The 19137-nt window shown below is 39.1% G+C and overlaps 1 protein-coding gene across 6 annotated transcripts in view; it reads left to right on the top strand.

Annotated features, from left to right (window-relative positions):
* The first annotated feature begins 876 nt into the window (after window positions 1-876).
* PPARGC1B (PPARG coactivator 1 beta) overlaps window positions 877-19137 on the top strand; it is a 130914-nt gene continuing 112653 nt past the window's right edge. For all 6 annotated transcript variants that reach the window (XM_081935508.1, XM_081935502.1, XM_081935504.1 and 3 more), the window contains exon 1: window positions 877-1035. In XM_081935508.1, coding sequence (XP_081791634.1) covers window positions 952-1035 — 84 coding nt within the window. In that variant the 5' untranslated portion in view covers window positions 877-951. The remainder of the gene's footprint in view (window positions 1036-19137) is intronic.

The raw sequence follows: 19137 nt of genomic DNA, 5'->3' as shown, positions 1-19137 counted from the left end.
TACTTAAGAGAACAGGGAGAGAGTTAGGTAATTTCAAGTATCTGAACTCCATGATCTTATTGAGGCAATCTCTTTCAATGAAATCTCTCTCTTTGCTTGCTTCAGTCCTCATGCGTGTTCTATTAAGTTCCGCTGGGGCTGTGACCCAGGGTAATCCTCAGAAAGAAAAATAGCTGAGTTGCTAAAGCCTCAGGAATAAATCCCATCGTGTGGAAAACTAATATCGCTGCTGTTTCTTCAGGGGGAAATACGGAAATGTCTCTTGAGGCAACGCTGCCAGGGAAGTCCCCAGAAGTGGAAGAGGGCTGTTGCTCCTCCCGAGTATTCCTTCCCCCTCCACAATTTGTTCAGCGATAAGGAGCGGAATTCGGCAAAAAAGCCGCCCAGGACTCCAAAGCATGTGCGCATTTGCTTTCACCTCCCGCTTTAGTAGATAACTACCGATAAGCGCCGAGTCAGGAAGTGGAATTGCCGGACTGGTTTACTTGCCCCGGCTCCTCTTTCCCTTTGAGGAGGCGGGGAGGGTTATTTCTACTACCCCTCGAGGAGGCGACAGATTACTCCCCCCACACACAAGCACTTTGGGTGACCTCGGGGCTACACGCTCGCCTCCCTGCGCCTTCTTCCTTCCTCTTCGAAACACGCGCGGACACGGCCCTTGCAAGGCCGCAAGTCCTCTTCCCAGGGCGGGAGCTCCGGACGCCCAAAGCGCGCGAAAGAAGCAGCTCTGCCGCCGCTCTGCCCTACTGCTCCCGCGAAGCCCAGCCCTGACGAGCCTCCCGCCTGCGGGCTCCTCCTCCTCCTCCTCTGACACCGACGCCGCCCATTTCCAACCGGCGGGCTCTAGGCTCCGCCTCGCCCCGCCGGCTGCCCGGTTTGGCTGGTTTCTGACTGTGCTTGGTGTTGCCGCTGCCGCATGCTGTTTCGTGCCGTTGCCGGAGGAGCAGGAAGATGGCGGAATCGGAGCCGGACTGCAGCGCGCTTTTGGATGAAGAGCTTTCCTCCTTCGTCTTCAACTATCTCTCCGACAGCCAGGTAGGGCTTCGGAGTGCCGGCTTAGTCTCGGGGAGACCCGCAATTCTCCCCCCCCCCCCACGCCCGGCACGTTCGGAACACTGGCCGGGATTCTAAATGGACCGCGGAGTCGCCAGGAGGGGGAGAGCCTGGAGCGACGGGGTGCTAAGCTTGCGGGGTTCAGTGTGTTCAGATCCCCTGTGCACCGACCGGTACATCTCGGCTACAGGGACTTCGGAACCCATGAGTCATTCGGGACCCCAGCTCTGCTACCTGTCAAGAACGGGCGGGGGTTACAAATTCCCTGCACCGTGAAATTTGGGGCTGGGGGATTCCGATCTGTCATGCTTCGCTGGGATGTTTTACGCAGCGGGTGCTTGATCTGACATGCACTCGAGTTTCGAGCATTAAAAGACGCCGCATGCCCGCATTTACTCTGCAGAGAATCCGGGGCGCCGGGAATGAGGGGTGTGTGGTTGCATTAAGACGCAACTTGGAAGTCTGGTGCAGAAGATCCCGAGAACAGCCATGCCTTTTTCTTTTTAAGTGCTAACGGTGCAGACTTAGATCTGCGAGGCAGGAGTGATCCCCCTTAGAGAGCGCGGAATGTGCGTTGTGTGTATATGTGTCTGTTTGCGTAAGCGTAAGGACTTTTGATTTTTTCCGTAGCGGATCTTTTCCTCTCTCGGGAATGGGGAGAGGAAAATGGAGAGCTCGCTAGTTGCCCGGCGGTCTGACACATTCCAATGCATCCAGGGCTGTGGAGCCAGGAACGCGGCCCTTTCGGGTGCCCGGATTCGTTCAAACGGCAGGGGGGAATGGACGAAAGTAGGGAGGGAGGCTGGTCCCCTACTCGCTGCAGGTTAGATAGGATCCGGCGGAAAAGAAGAAAAAAAGAGCGTTCTTTTGGAGACACTTAAGTTGAGGATGGCTCTGCGCACCCCTCTTCCCATTCATATTGCTCTGGAAACCCATCCGAACACTTTTCAGCACCACTCACACGTGGACGAGTGGATCACTCTGCTGGTGTCCCAGATAACGAGTCTGGGCTTTTGCAGTGCTGCAGAGCTGTTCCTTTTAACCTTACCTTCCCCCCAAACCTGAACGCCATTCGACTCCCCCCTCCCCAGAATTAAAAACTATGGATGGGGGAATGAGAGAGGCTGAGGGTGCTATCCATGGGAAATGAAAAGAACAGGGTACAATGTTTATTTACTCCCCCCTCCCTTCTTTGGGCTTGCTGTTGCTTTTTCTTTTATCGTGGGGAGGCAAGATTGGCAGCAATTCAGTTTGACTGTGGGAAAACAACGATAAATGGATGCTGACCCCCCCACCCCCACCCTTCCATTTTCTCTTAGGGATTTGCTGGTGGGAGCACTTAATGTCTTAGGGTTGTATGTGTGAGTCATTGCTGATTATATACCCGCAGCTTTAGGGTGAGGGTGGTGGTGGTAATCTTAGTTGCTTCAAATAAGCAATTTTGCAGATTGCTGCCCCTTTTGGACCGAGTTGCATGTCAAAATCAGATTAAGGCATTTTTGGCAGCCCTTGCTGATCACGAGCGGGTTCCTGCTGGAAGGGCAGCAGGCTGCATTCCTTTCCATGAGGAGAAGCAGAAGAGCTCTAGAGTGAAAGCTTCAAGACCATCATGATAGCTCGTCCTGTTGCAGAGTTTCCTATGGTTACAATTCCATGCCTCCCTTGTCTTCCAGGTTTCCCCATAAGTAGAAATGGCCCCAATTTGGGGAGTGGCACATAATAGTATTCATTCTTTCTTCCTGCTCTCTCTCAGGTTTCTTCTTTTAATTGATTAGAAGAAAGCTGGGGAAACTCCGTTCTGGTTTGGTCCTAGACAAGCAGGAACAGCTTGTCTAAGTCACACCAATTCATCCAAAACATATTTTGTGTTTATCTGGGAGACAGAACCAGGCTGGACCAACTCCAAGCTGGTAGTCTGTAGTTTGAACACTTCTGTTCCAGGGCCAGTACTGGAGCTTTCCAGTTTGTCATGCAACAGTGTTGACTGGGAGGGGGAGGGTGTGGATGAACTTTTCACAGAATTAGATACAAAATGGTGACATCTGGATTAGAGAAAAAGGAATGGAATATTTTGTAAGTAGGGATTTTTTTTTTACCTTGCAAGGGGTTATTTAGGTGATGCCTGATAAAGAATAAGGAAACTCTCATGGATCAATATAAAAATGTGTTTGCTTTCAGAAAATACCAGCAACAAAACCCTCAAGCAGAAAAGTTAAAGAGATTTGTACAAAACCCTCTGGTTGTGTTCTTTCAGATGAAAGATCTGACATTCTGCAGCTAGTAATATAGTTGGTACAGTTAAAAGTGGATCTTTTTGTATAATGATAGAAAAACCTGAGCTGTCTGGCCTTGTGTATTCTAAATTTGCAAATGTAAATGGAGGTACTAGAATCTGTATTTTTGGCATGTTGGATATGAAAAAACCAAGTGAGTGAGCATTTCCCGAAAATCTGAACCATGTACAAAGATTATTTTCGCAAGCTCTGATGTAATAAACAGCTTTTTGTACCTAAGTAGCATCAGTACAAATATGTAATTTAGAAGGTACATCCCCAAAACACTTCTGGTAGGTTAATGTGTGCTTTTGGTGCATTATTAGAAGGTGTTGTTAATCTCTGGATTACTTTTTCTCTTCCCTTGCTTGTGCAGAAGGCTAAAGAATTGAAGTGGCATATGATTGCTTTGGAAATGATTGGGGTTGTAACAGTGGTTTGCACTTGTACTTTAACCTCTGACGAAACTGCAGTGAAGGCTCCAGCCTTGAATGCTGTCACATGCTTTGCTTGTAACTAGAAGTGGGAGGTGGTTCCTAGGCCTGCCTCTTGACGTCACTCTCCATTACTACATTACTGTACTGAACTTGCCTCTGCTTACAGATGGGCTGCTGAGTTCTCAATGAAGTCGGGAAGCTGCACAAGATCAGATTATTTTACGAGGCTAAAGTGTCAGGAAGCTCGGAGAGAATGAATGATATTCCTGTCTTTCACCGAGTCTCTGAATTATTTCAGTTCTTTTCTGTTACTTACCATGAATACCTTCTTCCCTTTTTTTCCTTCTGCAGCAAACATTACAGGAGGAAATGTATCTCAAAGTCTTGTGAATGTTGATTATATAGTACAGGAAACTGGAAGCTCATCAATTTGAAAGTATTTAATTTTAGTTATCTAAATACCTTTTATGTCTTGTTGGAGAGGATATTTTCCAAAATGACTGCATTGCAACACTTAGATAATAGAGCCTGCAGGCTGGTTTTCTCATTGGAATGGGCCTGCTGAGCATTGAACTGATACAGTTTATGCATTAACCAGCAGGTTGCATTCTGTGGTGCTAGTTTTGAGTTTGTGTCTATTGCTGAGACACTATGTATTGTAAGATTTCTGGAATTTTTCTGTCTTAGAAGAATAGAAAGGGGGGTTCCTTTTCTATATATTAGTATTTAAAATAAAAATCACAACACAGGCTGCCCCGGAGAGTATTTCTTTGTTCGGCAACATCTTGATAACAGTTCCATTAATTCATAGTTGGAAATATAAACTATGTTTGATAAAAAAATAAAGTGGTTTACCTTCTGACAGATAATGTCCAATGAATTCATAGATTTTTTTAAATAATGCATCTTTTCATTGCACAAGCTACTGCAATTGGAATGTCTGTCTTCATTAGTTGAATGAATTAAAAGTAGGATTTTTTTTTGACAAATGCTATAAAGTTTTCTTTAGGAGAACATGTGATTTTTTTAAAAAAATGCCTTAATATATCCCTAATATCTTGGGGAATAATTTAAGAGGAAGATAAGGGATATCAGGTTGTTCACTTGTTTTACGTATTTCAGCTCTGAACAAAAATGTGGGAAAGCCAGCAAATTATGGCTTTTATAATCACTATTAATGAAGCATTCTATTTTTTCTTTCTATTTTCTATTTTTTGGTGCCCTAGATAGTTTATTTGCATTCTTGGGAGTGACAAAGTTGTCTTTTATTATTGTTCTTATCAGTGTTTCATTTTTAAAAAAATACTATGGATTTAAACTATATTTGTTCTTCCATTGTATCATAACAGTTCTTGCTACTGTATCTTTCTCATCTCCCATCCTGAATAAAAGTTTTGGTTTGTCCTTCCAAAATAAAGCATAAATTAGCAAATAAAGGAAGTAGGATTAATCAAATACACACACACACACATACACACACACATATATATTGACTAATATTTTCTTTCTGACTTAAAACTGAAAAATCACTCTACTGTATTTATCCAATCTCTCATGATTCAAATAACATCCAACTCATATAAATTTCCATAAAACTTTCTGGATTCTCTGAAACTCATGCAGCTTTCGTCGTCTTGAGTAGTTATTCTAAAACTGCATTTTTCAATTTTTATTTAACTATTTTAATATAATAAATTAGGACTTGCATCTCTGGTGATTTTGAAAAAAGTTAGAATTATTTCATTTTTTAAAAATTCTAGAATATACTTTATATTCCAGACAGGAAAGCAAGCAGCATTATATTCTTAATACTGCTTGCTTTCCTGTCTTTGGCAAATGCCATGCACAAATTGAAACTAACAGGGGAACAGCATATTCAGAAAACTTCATAGAAAGAAAACTCTTTTGGAGATACATCACTTCAGTTCCAAAAGTTAAATCCTGTTGAAACTAGTGGGATTTATTTCCGGTTAAAAGTGTATACGCTTTGAATATAAAGCTGAAACGATGTGATTATGGGAAGGCAAGAGGCAGAATGTTTAAGCTGTGGAAATAATGCCTTTGTGTGGCATTATATTTTTAAGTGAAAGTTAATCTAAATTGCTTTTCAACATAGATTCCACTCAGACAGGTGTAAATTTAGTGCCAGACAGCTGTATAGATTGGATCCATTTGTTTATTTTGAGAGTCTATAAAGTGTGGGCAGTAGTCAGCAGGCATCTCTCTCCACAGCAAAGTTATGCCAAGTTTTACTGAAGCAGAAATCTCAGCAGAATAATACTGTCAATTTAATCTTAGCAAGTTTGGCTTCTGGACTTCTTTTTATCAGAATACTTAATAAATGATTCTAATATATGCACCACGTTGCTATTGGCTAGGAACTGATAATGCCACATGACTTTTATGATAATAATGATTTGACAGTTTACCAAACCACGGATCTAGAAATACATTGTGTCTAACAGTACAAAATTTGGACAATAGTATACTCAAATGCCTATAACAATGTTGGTGAATCTTTTTGGCACCAAGTGCCAAAAAGGGAGCACTTCGCACCGGAAAATGTTCTTCCAGTTTCCGGTGCATGGATGTGAGCAGGCCAGCAAGTATTCCGGTTACTGTCATGCATGTGAATACATTGATCAGTTGGCCAGTGTGCATGCTCACGCCAGAAAACAGAAGACCAGCTCTTCTGGTTTCTGGCACTACCGCACACACATGCATGCCTGAAACACGAAAGAGGAATGGGTGACATTGCATGTGCCAGGCAACATGGCTTTGTGTGCCACTTTGGACACATATGCCATCGGTTTGCCATCACAGGCCTATATCATTCAGCTGGGTAACCAAGAACCAGAAAATCTCCACAAATGAAATCATTAGATAAACGAAGCATCATACCATGCATTTTTCATGATGGCCAATCATTTGCAAGGAGAAAATATATTTTAAAATGACCTAGTCATTTCACTGGTTCTGGAGTTAGCTTCTGGCACCAGTATCTTCTATAGTAGGTGTTTGTAACTCTTCATTTGGGGCTTCGATGAAATATGTGATATGCCTCAAGGGGCAGTTGGTGGGTCTGGAGCCACTACCCTTGAGAAGAAGACATTCTCCATAGATGTCTCAAAAGGCAACTGGACTATTTTTTCCCTTGGGGAGGAAGAAGAAGATACTTTGCTTCATCAGTTTTGATAGTGCAGAGAATGGAAGGTTCACCACCACAATTGATGAAGCTTCTTGGATCAGAAGCATAATGTTTTCTTCTTCCTCAAGGGAAAAAAACAGTCCACTTGCCGTTTGAAACAAAAAGTGAGACAACTATGACCTGGATGACAGAGAATCTCCATAGACATTTACCATAAAACTTTACAAACAGGTGATTGTAAGGATTCAGAATTGACACCATTTACCATATTTTTCAGACTATAAGACGCTCCAGACTATAAGATGCGCCTAGCTTTTGGGGAGAAAAACAAGAAAAAAAATCTGCCTCTGCCTCCCAGCAATTTGCCTCTTTGCAGCAATAGCAAACAGCCTGGTCAGCTTCAGCACAGCCTGATTTAGCACGAGCAGCTGAATGGCAGTTGGATCTGCCTCCTCGAATACTGCCTGTCAGCTGTTCTAGGCTGCGAGGATTGCCCCTGTCATTGATTGCTGCCACCACCAACCATTCCAGGTGGCAGAGATAGGAGATGGCAATGGCAATCCCTGGGGCCTGGAATGGGCTGAAAATGGGATGCGCGGAGGCCAAAAATGGGGCAAGTGGAGGCAGCGATAGGCGGAGGCAGCGATGGGTGGTGGTGGTGATTCCCACAACCTGGAACAGCTGATAGGCTGCTCTGGGAGGCAGATCCAACCACCAATCAGCTGCTCGTGCTAAATCAGGCTGTGCTGAAGCTGACCAGGCTGTTTGCTGCAAGAAGGCAAATTGCTGGGAGGCAGAGGCCGAAGGGTGGGGAGCGGTGGGTGGGTGGGGCTTCAGCAACATTTGCTCTGTAAGACTCACAGACATTTTCACCCGCTTTTTTGGGTCGGTGGAAGTGCATCTTATACACCGAAAAATACAGTAATTATCAGAAGGCATTTTTTATCTACAAGACTAGGATTGACTGCACTGGAATGACTCCAATTTAATTGTTTTGTACTTGCAATGATTGTTGACAGGCATTTTATGAACATGTCCATGAGGAACAGCAGTGTCTGCATGAATGATAAGAAATGAAAAAGAGTGATTAATATTAGTCTAAAAACGTAGCCTTATATGATGTGGAGAACAATGTGGCACTTTCATTTCATAAGAAGGGAGTATGGCCAACAGAGTTAACGGATGCTTTATGTTGATAGTTTTTATTCATTGAAGCTACTGCCAGTTTATATGGCTTTAAAAGTAAGGGGACAGTTTTACAAAGAATGGATATAGAACATTTCTGTTAATAAAGGGATTTTAAACTGTCTAGTTTAGAAACAAAATAGTACAAAATGTTGTATATTCATAATCCTTATTAACTGCCAAGAGTTGCTGGAAGTTGTGTGGTATTTTGCTATATATACAACAATGTGAAATCATAAATGTCAATTCTTTAGTTCATTGACTTCTACTTTGTTTCAATCTAGTGAGATTTATTTATTCAGTGTCTTAGTCTGTGCATGTACCTTATATTCTTCTTTCTTGTTTCCATAATTAGTATGCATATATTTAGTAAGGGACACTGACCTTCCAAACCAAAGATTTAGATGGGATGTAGAAATAATGCTAATCTGGTTAAAACCAATCACCCTGACATGGGCTCAGTCAGAATGTTGAAAAAGGTACTGGTATATGTCAGAAACAAACCTGGATATCTATACTCTCACTCTTTTTCTGGCTTATCTGTACTTTCTCTTCACCAACCTCAAAATGGAAAGTGAGCTTTTTCCACAGAAGAAGTGAGGACAATGGGCACATATTGATTGGCTTAGGTGTTCAGATTTATGGAATGCAGACTTCTAAAGAATTCTAAATAAAAAGTTACAAATGCATTGATTTAGTTTCTTGCTCCTTTTTCTTTGTTCTGAATATGATCCATTTCTTTTGTATCTATGTTGTTCATATTATGGTGCAGGGCCTATTTTCTAATAACAACAGAGAGACCTTTTCAGAAGGCAGTAGGGCTCCCAATGCCCCACCTACACAATCCTCACATTTGGACAGCCTTGTTCCTATATTGATTGGTGCAAATTTAAGAAGGAGCTATCAAAAGCCAACTATATTCATTAAAATGTTGGGCTAAAAGAAGGGGAATCCAGGATCAAATCTGTCCTCAACCATGGAAATTCACTAGGTGGATTTGGGTCAGTCACTTTATTTGGTAATAATAACCAATAATAATTTGGTTATTTGGTAAAATGGGAAGAGGGAGCACTGCATATCACCATGAATTCCTGTGTAAAATAGGAGATATAAATGTAATACATTTTATAAATATATTCCTAGATGGTTTCCTTAGAGATCATGATAGCAGAGCTTTAAAAATAAAAAATGGAACATTTCCTGGTAAGTGTTGGAGGCAAACAACCGGTCAATGCTACTGATAGCCTGGAATAATATACATTCATATATAGACATATATAATGGACACAAAGCAAAATGAAAACAAGATAAACAGAATAGTCACAAGCAGGGAGAAAAAAAAATACAGCACAAGTAGTAGCAACTTTCTTGCATGCTTGATTTACTTGTTTCTATGTACCTTTCAGAGGCAGCTTGTAGCCATGGTTTGAAACAGTTTGCAACCTAAAGATGTGGCCAAACGTATTGGTACCTACCTACTTTCCCCCAAATAAACTCAATATGTAGTGAAATAAGTGAGGGTTATTCTGTATTCTATAGAGACCATCAAGCAAACACTTTGCTTTTGATATATGACTTACCATATTCTGGTATCTGCCGAGCTGATATGATTTGGGAGGATTGGCAGGGTCAGAATTCCTTCAGTTAAACCATGCCAAAAGACTTTGGAAATGCATTTTCTCTGTGGAATGAGGTTCATCCCAGTTTTTGAATGACCCTCAGTCTATCGGTGTTTCAAAAGTCTTTGAAGATATGGCTTTTCACCCAGGCTTTTGGTGAATATGATTAAAGACCACTTTAATTCTTTTTCTTTGTTCCCCTTTGGGGGGGGGGGGGAAAACAAACTTTGTTTTTTTGACCAATTGTGTTTCTTTTGTTTTATTTTGTGTAGTTTTCTTGCTTTTTTCTTGTTTGCAAAGATTTTTAATAATTTGTAAACTGCCCCAAATCTCTGAGAATTGGGTAGTTTATATATTTAACCAGAGGAATGCTGTCGATATAGTTTACTTGGACTTCAGCAAGGCATTTGATAAAGTAGACCAGAACCGACTACTAGATAAAGTAGAAAAATGTGGGTTAGACAGCATCACCACCAGATGGATTCGTAACTGGCTGATCAACCACACTCAACGTGTAGTCGTCAATGGAATTGCATCTACAAGTATGCAGTGGAGTACCCCAAGGCTCTGTTTTAGGCCCAGTACTCTTCAACATCTTCATCAATGATCTGGATGAAGGGATAAATGGGGAATTCGTCAAATTTGCAGATGACACCAAGATGGCAGGAATAGCCAACACTCCAGAAGATAGGCTTAAGATACAGAAGGATCTTGACAAACTTGAACATTGGGCACTATCTAACAGAATGAAATTCAATGGTGAAAAAAAGTAAGGTTCTACATTTAGGCAATAAAAACAAAATGCACAGGTACAGTATAGGCATTACCTTGTTCAATAGCAGTAACTGTGAAAGGGATCTTGGAATCCTAGTGGACAACCATTTCAATATGAGCCAGCAGTGTGCAGCAGCTGCCAAAAAAGCCAACACAATTCTAGGCTGCATAAACAGAGGGATAGAATCAAGATCACATGAAGTGTTAATACCACTTTATAATGCCTTGGTAAGGCCACACTTGGAATACTGCATTCAGTTTTGGTCGCCACGATGTAAAAAAGATGTGGAGACTCTAGAAAGAGTCTGCTCTCAGAGAAGAGAAACACAGATGATTAGGGGACTGGAGGCTAAAACATATGATGAATTGTTGCAGGAACTGGATATGTCTAGTTTAATGAAAAGAAGGCCTAGGGGAGACATGATAGCAGTGTTCCAATATCTCATGGGTTGCCACAAAGAAGAGGGAGTCAAACTATTCTCCAAAGCACCTGAGGGCAGAACAAGAAGCAATGGGTGGAAACTAATCAAGAAGAGAAGCAACTTGGAACTGAGGAGAAATTTCTTGACAGTTAGAACAATTAATCAGTGGAACAGCTTGCCTCCAGAAGTTGTGAATGCCCCAACACTGGAAGTCTTTAAGAAGATGTTGGATAGGCATTTGTCTGAAATGGTATAGGGTTTCCTGCCTAGGCAGGGAGTTGGACTAGAAGATCTCCAAGGTCCCTTCCAACTCTGCTATTGTATTCTAACCATTTATTGTTATTTAAATTACCAATCAAATAAATAATATAACAAGGATGATGATAGGCTTCATTCATATAACTTCAATAAAAGTTGGGCAAGATGCTATAACTTGCAAACATAGAAATGGCCCTGTTCATCCATATATACCCTTCCTTATGCCCTGTTGGTCATATGTTGCTTTCATTTTCTCTTACAATGATATACTGTATCTTTGCCTCACCAGAAATAAATGGACATGATAAGCAAAAAGTTGAAAGTGGTGGAAGAAAATGTTAAGAAGGTTCAAGTGAGATGCACTGTTAATTTGGCAGTCTCTACAATTATGCAATTAAGATAGGATGACTGAGATGGGACAATGAGAATCCTCATTTGGAAAGATAAAATCTGGAATGTAGTTTTATGCATCCTTATTCGTATATATATATATACACCATGAAAAACAAACATCTGTAAGTCAGATTTGCTGAGGAATGCTCAAATCAATTGTTTTGGGTAGTAAATACGTGTCGACATTTGGATTTTAAAACCCCCAATGAAGTGTCTATATTTGGAGGAGCAAGAAAGAAAATCCTAATCACCATTATATTGTTCTATCTCAATAAAATATAGGGAAGGCTTGTGATCTGCTTTCTAAGAATAACATATCCCCTGCAGCCTACTGAAATTCCTACACCTATAGTAATCAGGATGGTACAGGTAGAAACCAAGTCCTATCACTCCCATAATTATATCAGATAAAAAATAACTTCACTAGATCTACAGCCATTCAAAGAGAACACTGGGGATATTCTCTTTCCTGTTCTGAACAGAGAAAAATTGGACAAATTATAGTTGTAGCTCTTTCAAAGACATTTCTGTGATTTTTCTGCCCTTATAGGGGGACAATATGTATCCTTGTCTCAGTCTCATTCTATTCTGAACGAATCTGTTTTTCTAAATTCACTTCTTGCAACATCCCCTTTTCACTTCAAAGGTTTCTCAGAAAAATAATTGGGCATTCTGACATATCCATGAGTCTTCATACATTCTGTCGTCTGGCAAGATCTGCATAATCAAAGATTGTTGTAGTATAGTCAATAAATGATGGATCTCTTTTTGATACTCACTTGGTCTTTTCACTATCCATTTTCTATTAGCTAACTGGTGTTGTATTCCTTTCCCTATTCTGCAATTGCCTGCTTGCTTGACATTTCTCATTTCATTTCTTTTAGTTTCTCTTTGTAAGAGGTTAAACAAAATGTTAAGCAAACTGAATTGATTAGGTATGCCAAAGTGGTTACTGAATGCTTATGTACCTGAAATCAAATCAAATCAGAATAACTTCAATCACAGTTGAACTTGAACAGCTAAAATATCTTTTTGTCCCCTTTTTCAGAGGATAGAAATGAATGTTCACTGATGTACTTCAGCATCCATTCATTATTTGCATTTTCTCAACACATGAGATGGTCTAGAATTTAGCACAATCTCATGTGTTGAGATTTCATGCTAAAAGCTAGGAATGTAGTCCAACTCAAATTTGGGTTTTTCTTTTGATTAGAGATTAAAGATGCCCCTTGCACATGGAAGTTTTATGAAACTGAAAATACATTATTACCCAAGAATCTTACCTACTTCAGAGAGTAATTCCATGCACTTTATCTGACATAAAGCCTTGCATATAAAAAAAGGTCAAAAAAATCAGTGACTAGGAAAATATTTTAATATCAGAATAGCTAAGGAGTTTGTTAAATAAAATTATCTTCATTAAAAATGATTAATTCTTTAATAAATGATGTTGCTAGTGGTGCTATTGAAGAACACTATAAATGCATAAATACAGATTTTGTTTGCCATTTAGTTCCATGAAAATTTCCCCACAATTATCCTCCTAAGGCATTCCTTATCTGAAATAGATGAAATCTGCATGAAGTGCCTTTAGCTCAGGCAGGTGGCTCAAGGACTTTCCCATTGAAGGGATTATTTATTAATACTATTGGATGTATGTATAGTTAATTACTTTCACAAGCATTTTTAAAAGATAATTTTAAGTAGGAAGCTATTTAATCAAGACCATCTTGATTAACGCAAAGGAGTTGGCTCTTGCACCTCAGTTTGTTCATCTCTAGCCTGCTTACAATAAAACTGATATGGCCTGAGAGAAACACTAGTGAGAACAAGAGCTTCTCATAGAATCACTCTTGCTGGTAAGGCCAAACTGGTATAACCAAGGGGAAAGCAGGTAAGGCTCTACAGGTGCAAGAAAACCTAACTCCCTCAGATGAAAGAGGTGCAAAATCAATTTTAGAGGAAGTCACCGGCAAACTTCCATTATTGCTCAGAAAACTATAAGGACCTGGCTGAAACATTTAAGCACATTTCAGTGACAGATGAAATGTTAAAAAGTAAAGTTGTTGACTAGAATTATGACAAGGCTAGATGGTCATGCAAATCTGGAGAAGTGCAGTTCATTTCCCCAAACGCTTCCAGGCATAGACTATGGAGTTACAAAGCTCCACTGTCTCACAGGAACAGATCATGAAATATTGGTGTCAAATATATAGGTTAAACTTAGAAAATTAAAGAGGTTAGTATGCCAGCTAAATCTGATCTGAAAGAAATAGAGTCAGAATATAAGATCAAGAGAATGAACAGATTCAGTACATTTACTTTATGTGAAAGAGAACCTCAGGAACTATAGGAAAGGAAAGAGACATCAGGAAAACTGAAGCAAAATTAAAAACAAAATTTTAAATTAGCTTTCATAATAAATATACGCTAATAAAAGATTAAAACTTTGAGGTACATGAAGGACATACGACAAGTGAACACAGACTTCCAAGCCAATGTCAAGTGAGAAAGAACGAAGGAAGATATCAAGAATGTCAACAAACAGAGTTCCTAAGAAGGTAAAGTGGGAGGGGGGATCACACAAATATTCAAGAATAATCACATAAGGGATGTAAAAAAAAGACAATGAGGTATTTTAAAAATGGAAAGTCTACCGAATGTCTTTACAAAAGGAGATTACAGAATATCAAACAGTTGCAAAGAGATATGTTCAGAAACCCACCCCTCTAGAAATAAAGCCTGACAGGCAATAGACCAAGATTGCAAATTGTTAGTTAAAGCGCTAATAGCTCTCTATATATTATAGCAAAAGACTTAGAGAGTAGAAAAGACACAGCTATATTGAAGAAGTGAGTTGCTAAATATAAATTATAGAACCATTGCACTAATTCTTCATGCACCCAGAGACAGACAGACATACACGCAATGACACAGTCATCTTCTGACACTTGTTTCACAGCAAGCCTGCAGCATGTTAGAAATTAACCAAATATGTAAAAACAAGGCAATCCAGTGCTAGTGTTTACAAATATATCCTTTATTTGTACAGTTTAATTTCAATTCTTAAATTAGAGCTATATGTAGAACTAAGCCCCTGTCACAAGGAGGAAGTAACTCTACTTCAGCTTAATGTTTTCCAGATCTTGGTTATTGTAATGGTAAGAGTACAGAAGCCTGTCCAAACTGTCAAAAATAATTTCTCAGAGACATTGCTTTTCTTTTTTATATTCTTTCAGATTGTGATATTGGTTCTTGCAGAGCCATTTATCAGATTAGTTATTTGTTGTTTGGATGAAGTATTACTGTACATTAACAATGTGATTTTTCCTCCTTCACAGTCGTGTTATAGCTCAGATGCTTTCTGACAATGGATCTGTTTCTGTTCTGGCTGAGAAACAAAACCAAAACGTTCATTCTGCTTTTTTTTTTCCTCTTCAGTTTCTGTTTGACTTACTGGTTGTAGGCAGACAGAGTTGATTGTCAGATGTTTGTCAAGGTTTTTTTTTTTTACTAAAATTTCCACCAATTTAGATTCTGCACTCTTTTCAAGAAAATTTAGTGCTTTCTAATAGTGCTTTTTCAGCTTCAGCAATTGACGAATGAGAAGAGTGAAAGAGAAGCTGGAATCAAAGCCAGAAATCTATTTTCTTTTTATTGTATATATGTATTTTTTCTCCCGCTTGCAGTCATCACTAAATAATTCACTCATCAGATGTATGACATTTTCTTTGATCCATGTATACAGGTATTGATATAGGTATTAATGGGAAAAATAACACCCAAAAGTTCTTATATAGTATACAGGTCAGAAGCAAGATTGACATTTTGCAGAAAACTAATATACAGTTGCAATTGGAAGGCTACAGATTTTTATCAGCAGTTCCTATTTGCTTCCCACAACTTCCGGTAAAATAATGGAGATTTGAAGATTACGAGCTGGGAAATCATCTTCAAACATGGAAAAATAACAATTTAAATAAAACTGTAAACTATGAAGGTAGATAATGAATTGTGACTCTTAATTGGTGTTTTTTTTTAAGAGTACAGATCATGCTCTCTACTTATGAATAGGTTATATTCCAAGAGGCTGTTTGTAAATCCATTTTATTCACAGTTCCAAACAAGCATATATGTATTGGACACGCTGCAAACTAATATTCTTCTGAGTTCCAGGACTTTCTAAGTTGGACTTGTGGACAGGTTTGTTCATATTGGTGAATGTACATAGCATGAAAATTGGTAAGTAATGTTTTAAGCGGTTCTTGATTGACAAGATTTGACTTCAAGGATCCTTGCTCTCCTTCATTTTTTTCAGTTTAACTGAGTAGTTCAAAACATTCCCACCAGGCCATGATCAGAGGGCTAGGAAAGTATGTGAAGAAAAGCTGTTCCTTCGGTTTAACAGAAGCATTTTGAGGCAATTGTGAAGCATCTGAAAGGAAACATTCCCCTCTTATCAAACGTTCCAACTGATTCTTTGTGGATTTTTTTGTTCTGTCTATCTCTGTCTGTTATGAATGATTCAGTACTGTTCCCCATTAGTCCATTTTGGTTTATTGTTTGAAGACTGAACTGGCAGCATCTTTATTTGTTCATACTCTGACTTTTGAGGCAAGTGATGTCAATTTATCACTTCCCAATGTCTACTTCACTTTCTTAGTTTATAAATTTGATTTATATGGCTTCTGTCTCACAGCAGTGACTCTGGACAGCATATAAGGATTAAAACAACAACCTTGTAATTTGTTAACATGGTACAGGTTACCTCAACTTACTACCACAATTGAGCCCAAAATTTATATTGTTAAGTGAGAAATTTGTTAAGTGAGTTTTGCCCCATTTTATGACTTTTCTTGCCACATTTGTTAAGTAAACCATTGCAGTTGTTAAATGAGTAATATGGTTGTTAAGTGAATCTGGCTTCCCCATTGACTTTGCTTGTCAGAAGGTAATCACATGACCCTGGGACACTGCAACTGTCATAAATGTGAGTTGTCAAGTATCTGAATGTAAATTACATGAACATGGGGATGCTGCAATGGTCAAAGGTGTGAAAAATGGTCATAAATCACTTTTTTCAGTGCCATTGTAACTTCAAATGGTCACTAAGCAAACGGTTGTAAGTCAAGGACTTCTTGTATTGAAGTTTAGTCTAAAAGCTGGCATTGGAATACCAAGATATATGTGTGACTAAGAAAAAATGGCATGGGCCTCCCCCGTCCAATATGTTGTTTGCAACCCTAATGTGCCAGGATATTGGTGGCCTAGCTCCAATCACTGATTCTCAACTTGGATATTGCATTCATGTCTGGCTTCTCCATCAGTGTTGTGGGACTATGTTGACCATGTATACCTACACTCACACAATGAAAAATGGATACTTTATGTCATCACATTTTGAGATTCAAGATCAAAATCCATTAGTTTCGAAGGAGAACAGGATTAAATATAAGGACTAAAAAACAGCATTCAGATTGCTAGGGGAAGCCCATAAATCAGGACATGAGCCACTGGTACAAGCAATAATGAAGTCCTATCCCCCACAAACATATCTGGTTTTTCTTTAATGCTCAAGGTTGTGGTACATCTTGTGTTAGTAAATTCTATAGTTTAACGATTCCAGAGGTTAGCAATATTTAACCCCAAGGCTACATTTTGTTCTAGATTATACAATATGATCAAACATCCTATGCCAAACATGATCTGTTTAGACATTCATCAAAGCCTACATTGGGTTTTAGGATTGTTGGGTTTTTGTTTTGGCTGAACCTGATTTCCATTAGGAAAAATGGTATCATATACTTGGTACGATCCTAAAAGTCATAGTTCACCTCAACATCATGAATTCGCATGACTGATTAACCAACCATTGTGACATTTGCAAATAAGGAGAAAACAAGGCAAAATGAGTGCCTTGTAACACCCTGATACAATTGGGACACAGAACACCTTAAAATATGTTTAGTTCATTTAATGGACAGACTAGCATTCAGTTTGTTCTCAGAGTCCCCTGATTGGATGGATGAATGAATGGACGGACGGACAAACAAAGAAACAAACAAACATGTGCAATAGTGAGCTCAATAATCAACCCCAATGAATGTAATTTCTATTAGTTAGGGATGGCTTTCCAGGGCTGTTTGCACACTCCATTTTTCAGTTTTTTGGCTGAATAGTTCAGTGGTTAGCAGAGCAGGGAAAAAGGTTATCTGTGACCAAAAACAGTTTGCTTCTTTATTTACAAGCAGTATTTTTTCTTTATTTAGGTAGACATACCATTGATATTTCAGTTTATGAGATCATTCACTGCTAATTACTGCCCAAAAATGTGATTGGCATAGTTTACAAATATTGTAAATGAATAAATAAGTATTAGGTGAATGAATAGAACAATATAAAATAAAATACTATCATCCTAAATAAATAAAATTACTATCAATAAAATATCAGTAAAGTGGATTTCAGGATAATAAAATTTATTAGAATTATGATGGAAAGAATACAATCATCTGCTGAGTACCAGACAGATTATTTCAGGCTTGTTTAGAATGATGATTTACAACCAAAGTATCATTACTGAAAATGCCTGTCCCCTATTATTTATTACAGTGTCACTTGAATGAGGCATCTAAGAAGAAGGCTACTTAGTCAAATACTCCAATCCTGATTTATTTAGTTTCCTCTACAGATTATAACACTAATTCCATTACTCTTTTCTCCCTAAGCAGCAAACTCTGAAGGTAGAACATATAAAACAATGTTTGCACAACACTACATAACTTGTCCCTCCCTGCAAGTTTCTAATAAGGGCCAGAGGCAGTAAAGAGAAAGAGATTCTGTGGTATGAAGCACATAAACACCATAGGCCATAAATCAGGAAGTTAGTTTAGCTGAAGGGTAGTCTTGTGCTTCCAGGGTCTTGAGTTACTCATAGTGAGTAGGTGTGTAAATCTGACAAACATATCTGTGAATAATGTGCAGAGGCTTACAATACTTACTTTTCTGTGAAGTTAAAGCAAATGGACTTTGGAGCCCTTAGAAGTACTGTATTTGTTGGATTTCTTGTGCAATGTCCTTATCTGTAGAGGCTGCCCCATAGTACCAAATCATGACTTGAGGATTGTGTTACTCCATCAGTAGGGCCTTTTTCAGATGTGGAACAGAAAGTCAAAAGCAATGATTAGAATTTTTTCTGCCTCTGGATCTTTCAGAATTACCTCAGGGGAAAAAGCCCTATTCAACAACTCCTTCAAAAGTAAGGCAATAACTGACTTCGATCTCTCTCACAACCCCTCATGATTTTCCAAATCTGTTACTTCTCTCTCTTACTGTCCTTTGCTCTGTTTTCTCTGTTCTGGAGAAAATCTTGGGAGTCACAATATTTATTTAATAACTGAAGCAAGCATAACTATTTTCCACATTTCATATTGTAAGCCAAAGAACAATAAAGCTTGATGACACTCCTAATAATATTATATCAATAAGATGCTGCAACTACAACATACCATAAAGCCTTGTCATAAAACCCAAATTAAATGGTGAATGACTTTCTTTTGAAATACCCAAAGTCCT

This window comes from Natrix helvetica (genome assembly GCF_964273705.1).
Source record: "Natrix helvetica genome assembly, chromosome: 1".
In the NCBI taxonomy this organism is placed as follows: domain Eukaryota; kingdom Metazoa; phylum Chordata; class Lepidosauria; order Squamata; family Natricidae; genus Natrix; species Natrix helvetica.
Note: the sequence above shows the minus strand (reverse complement) of the source record. Positions and strands in the feature narration are given on the sequence as shown.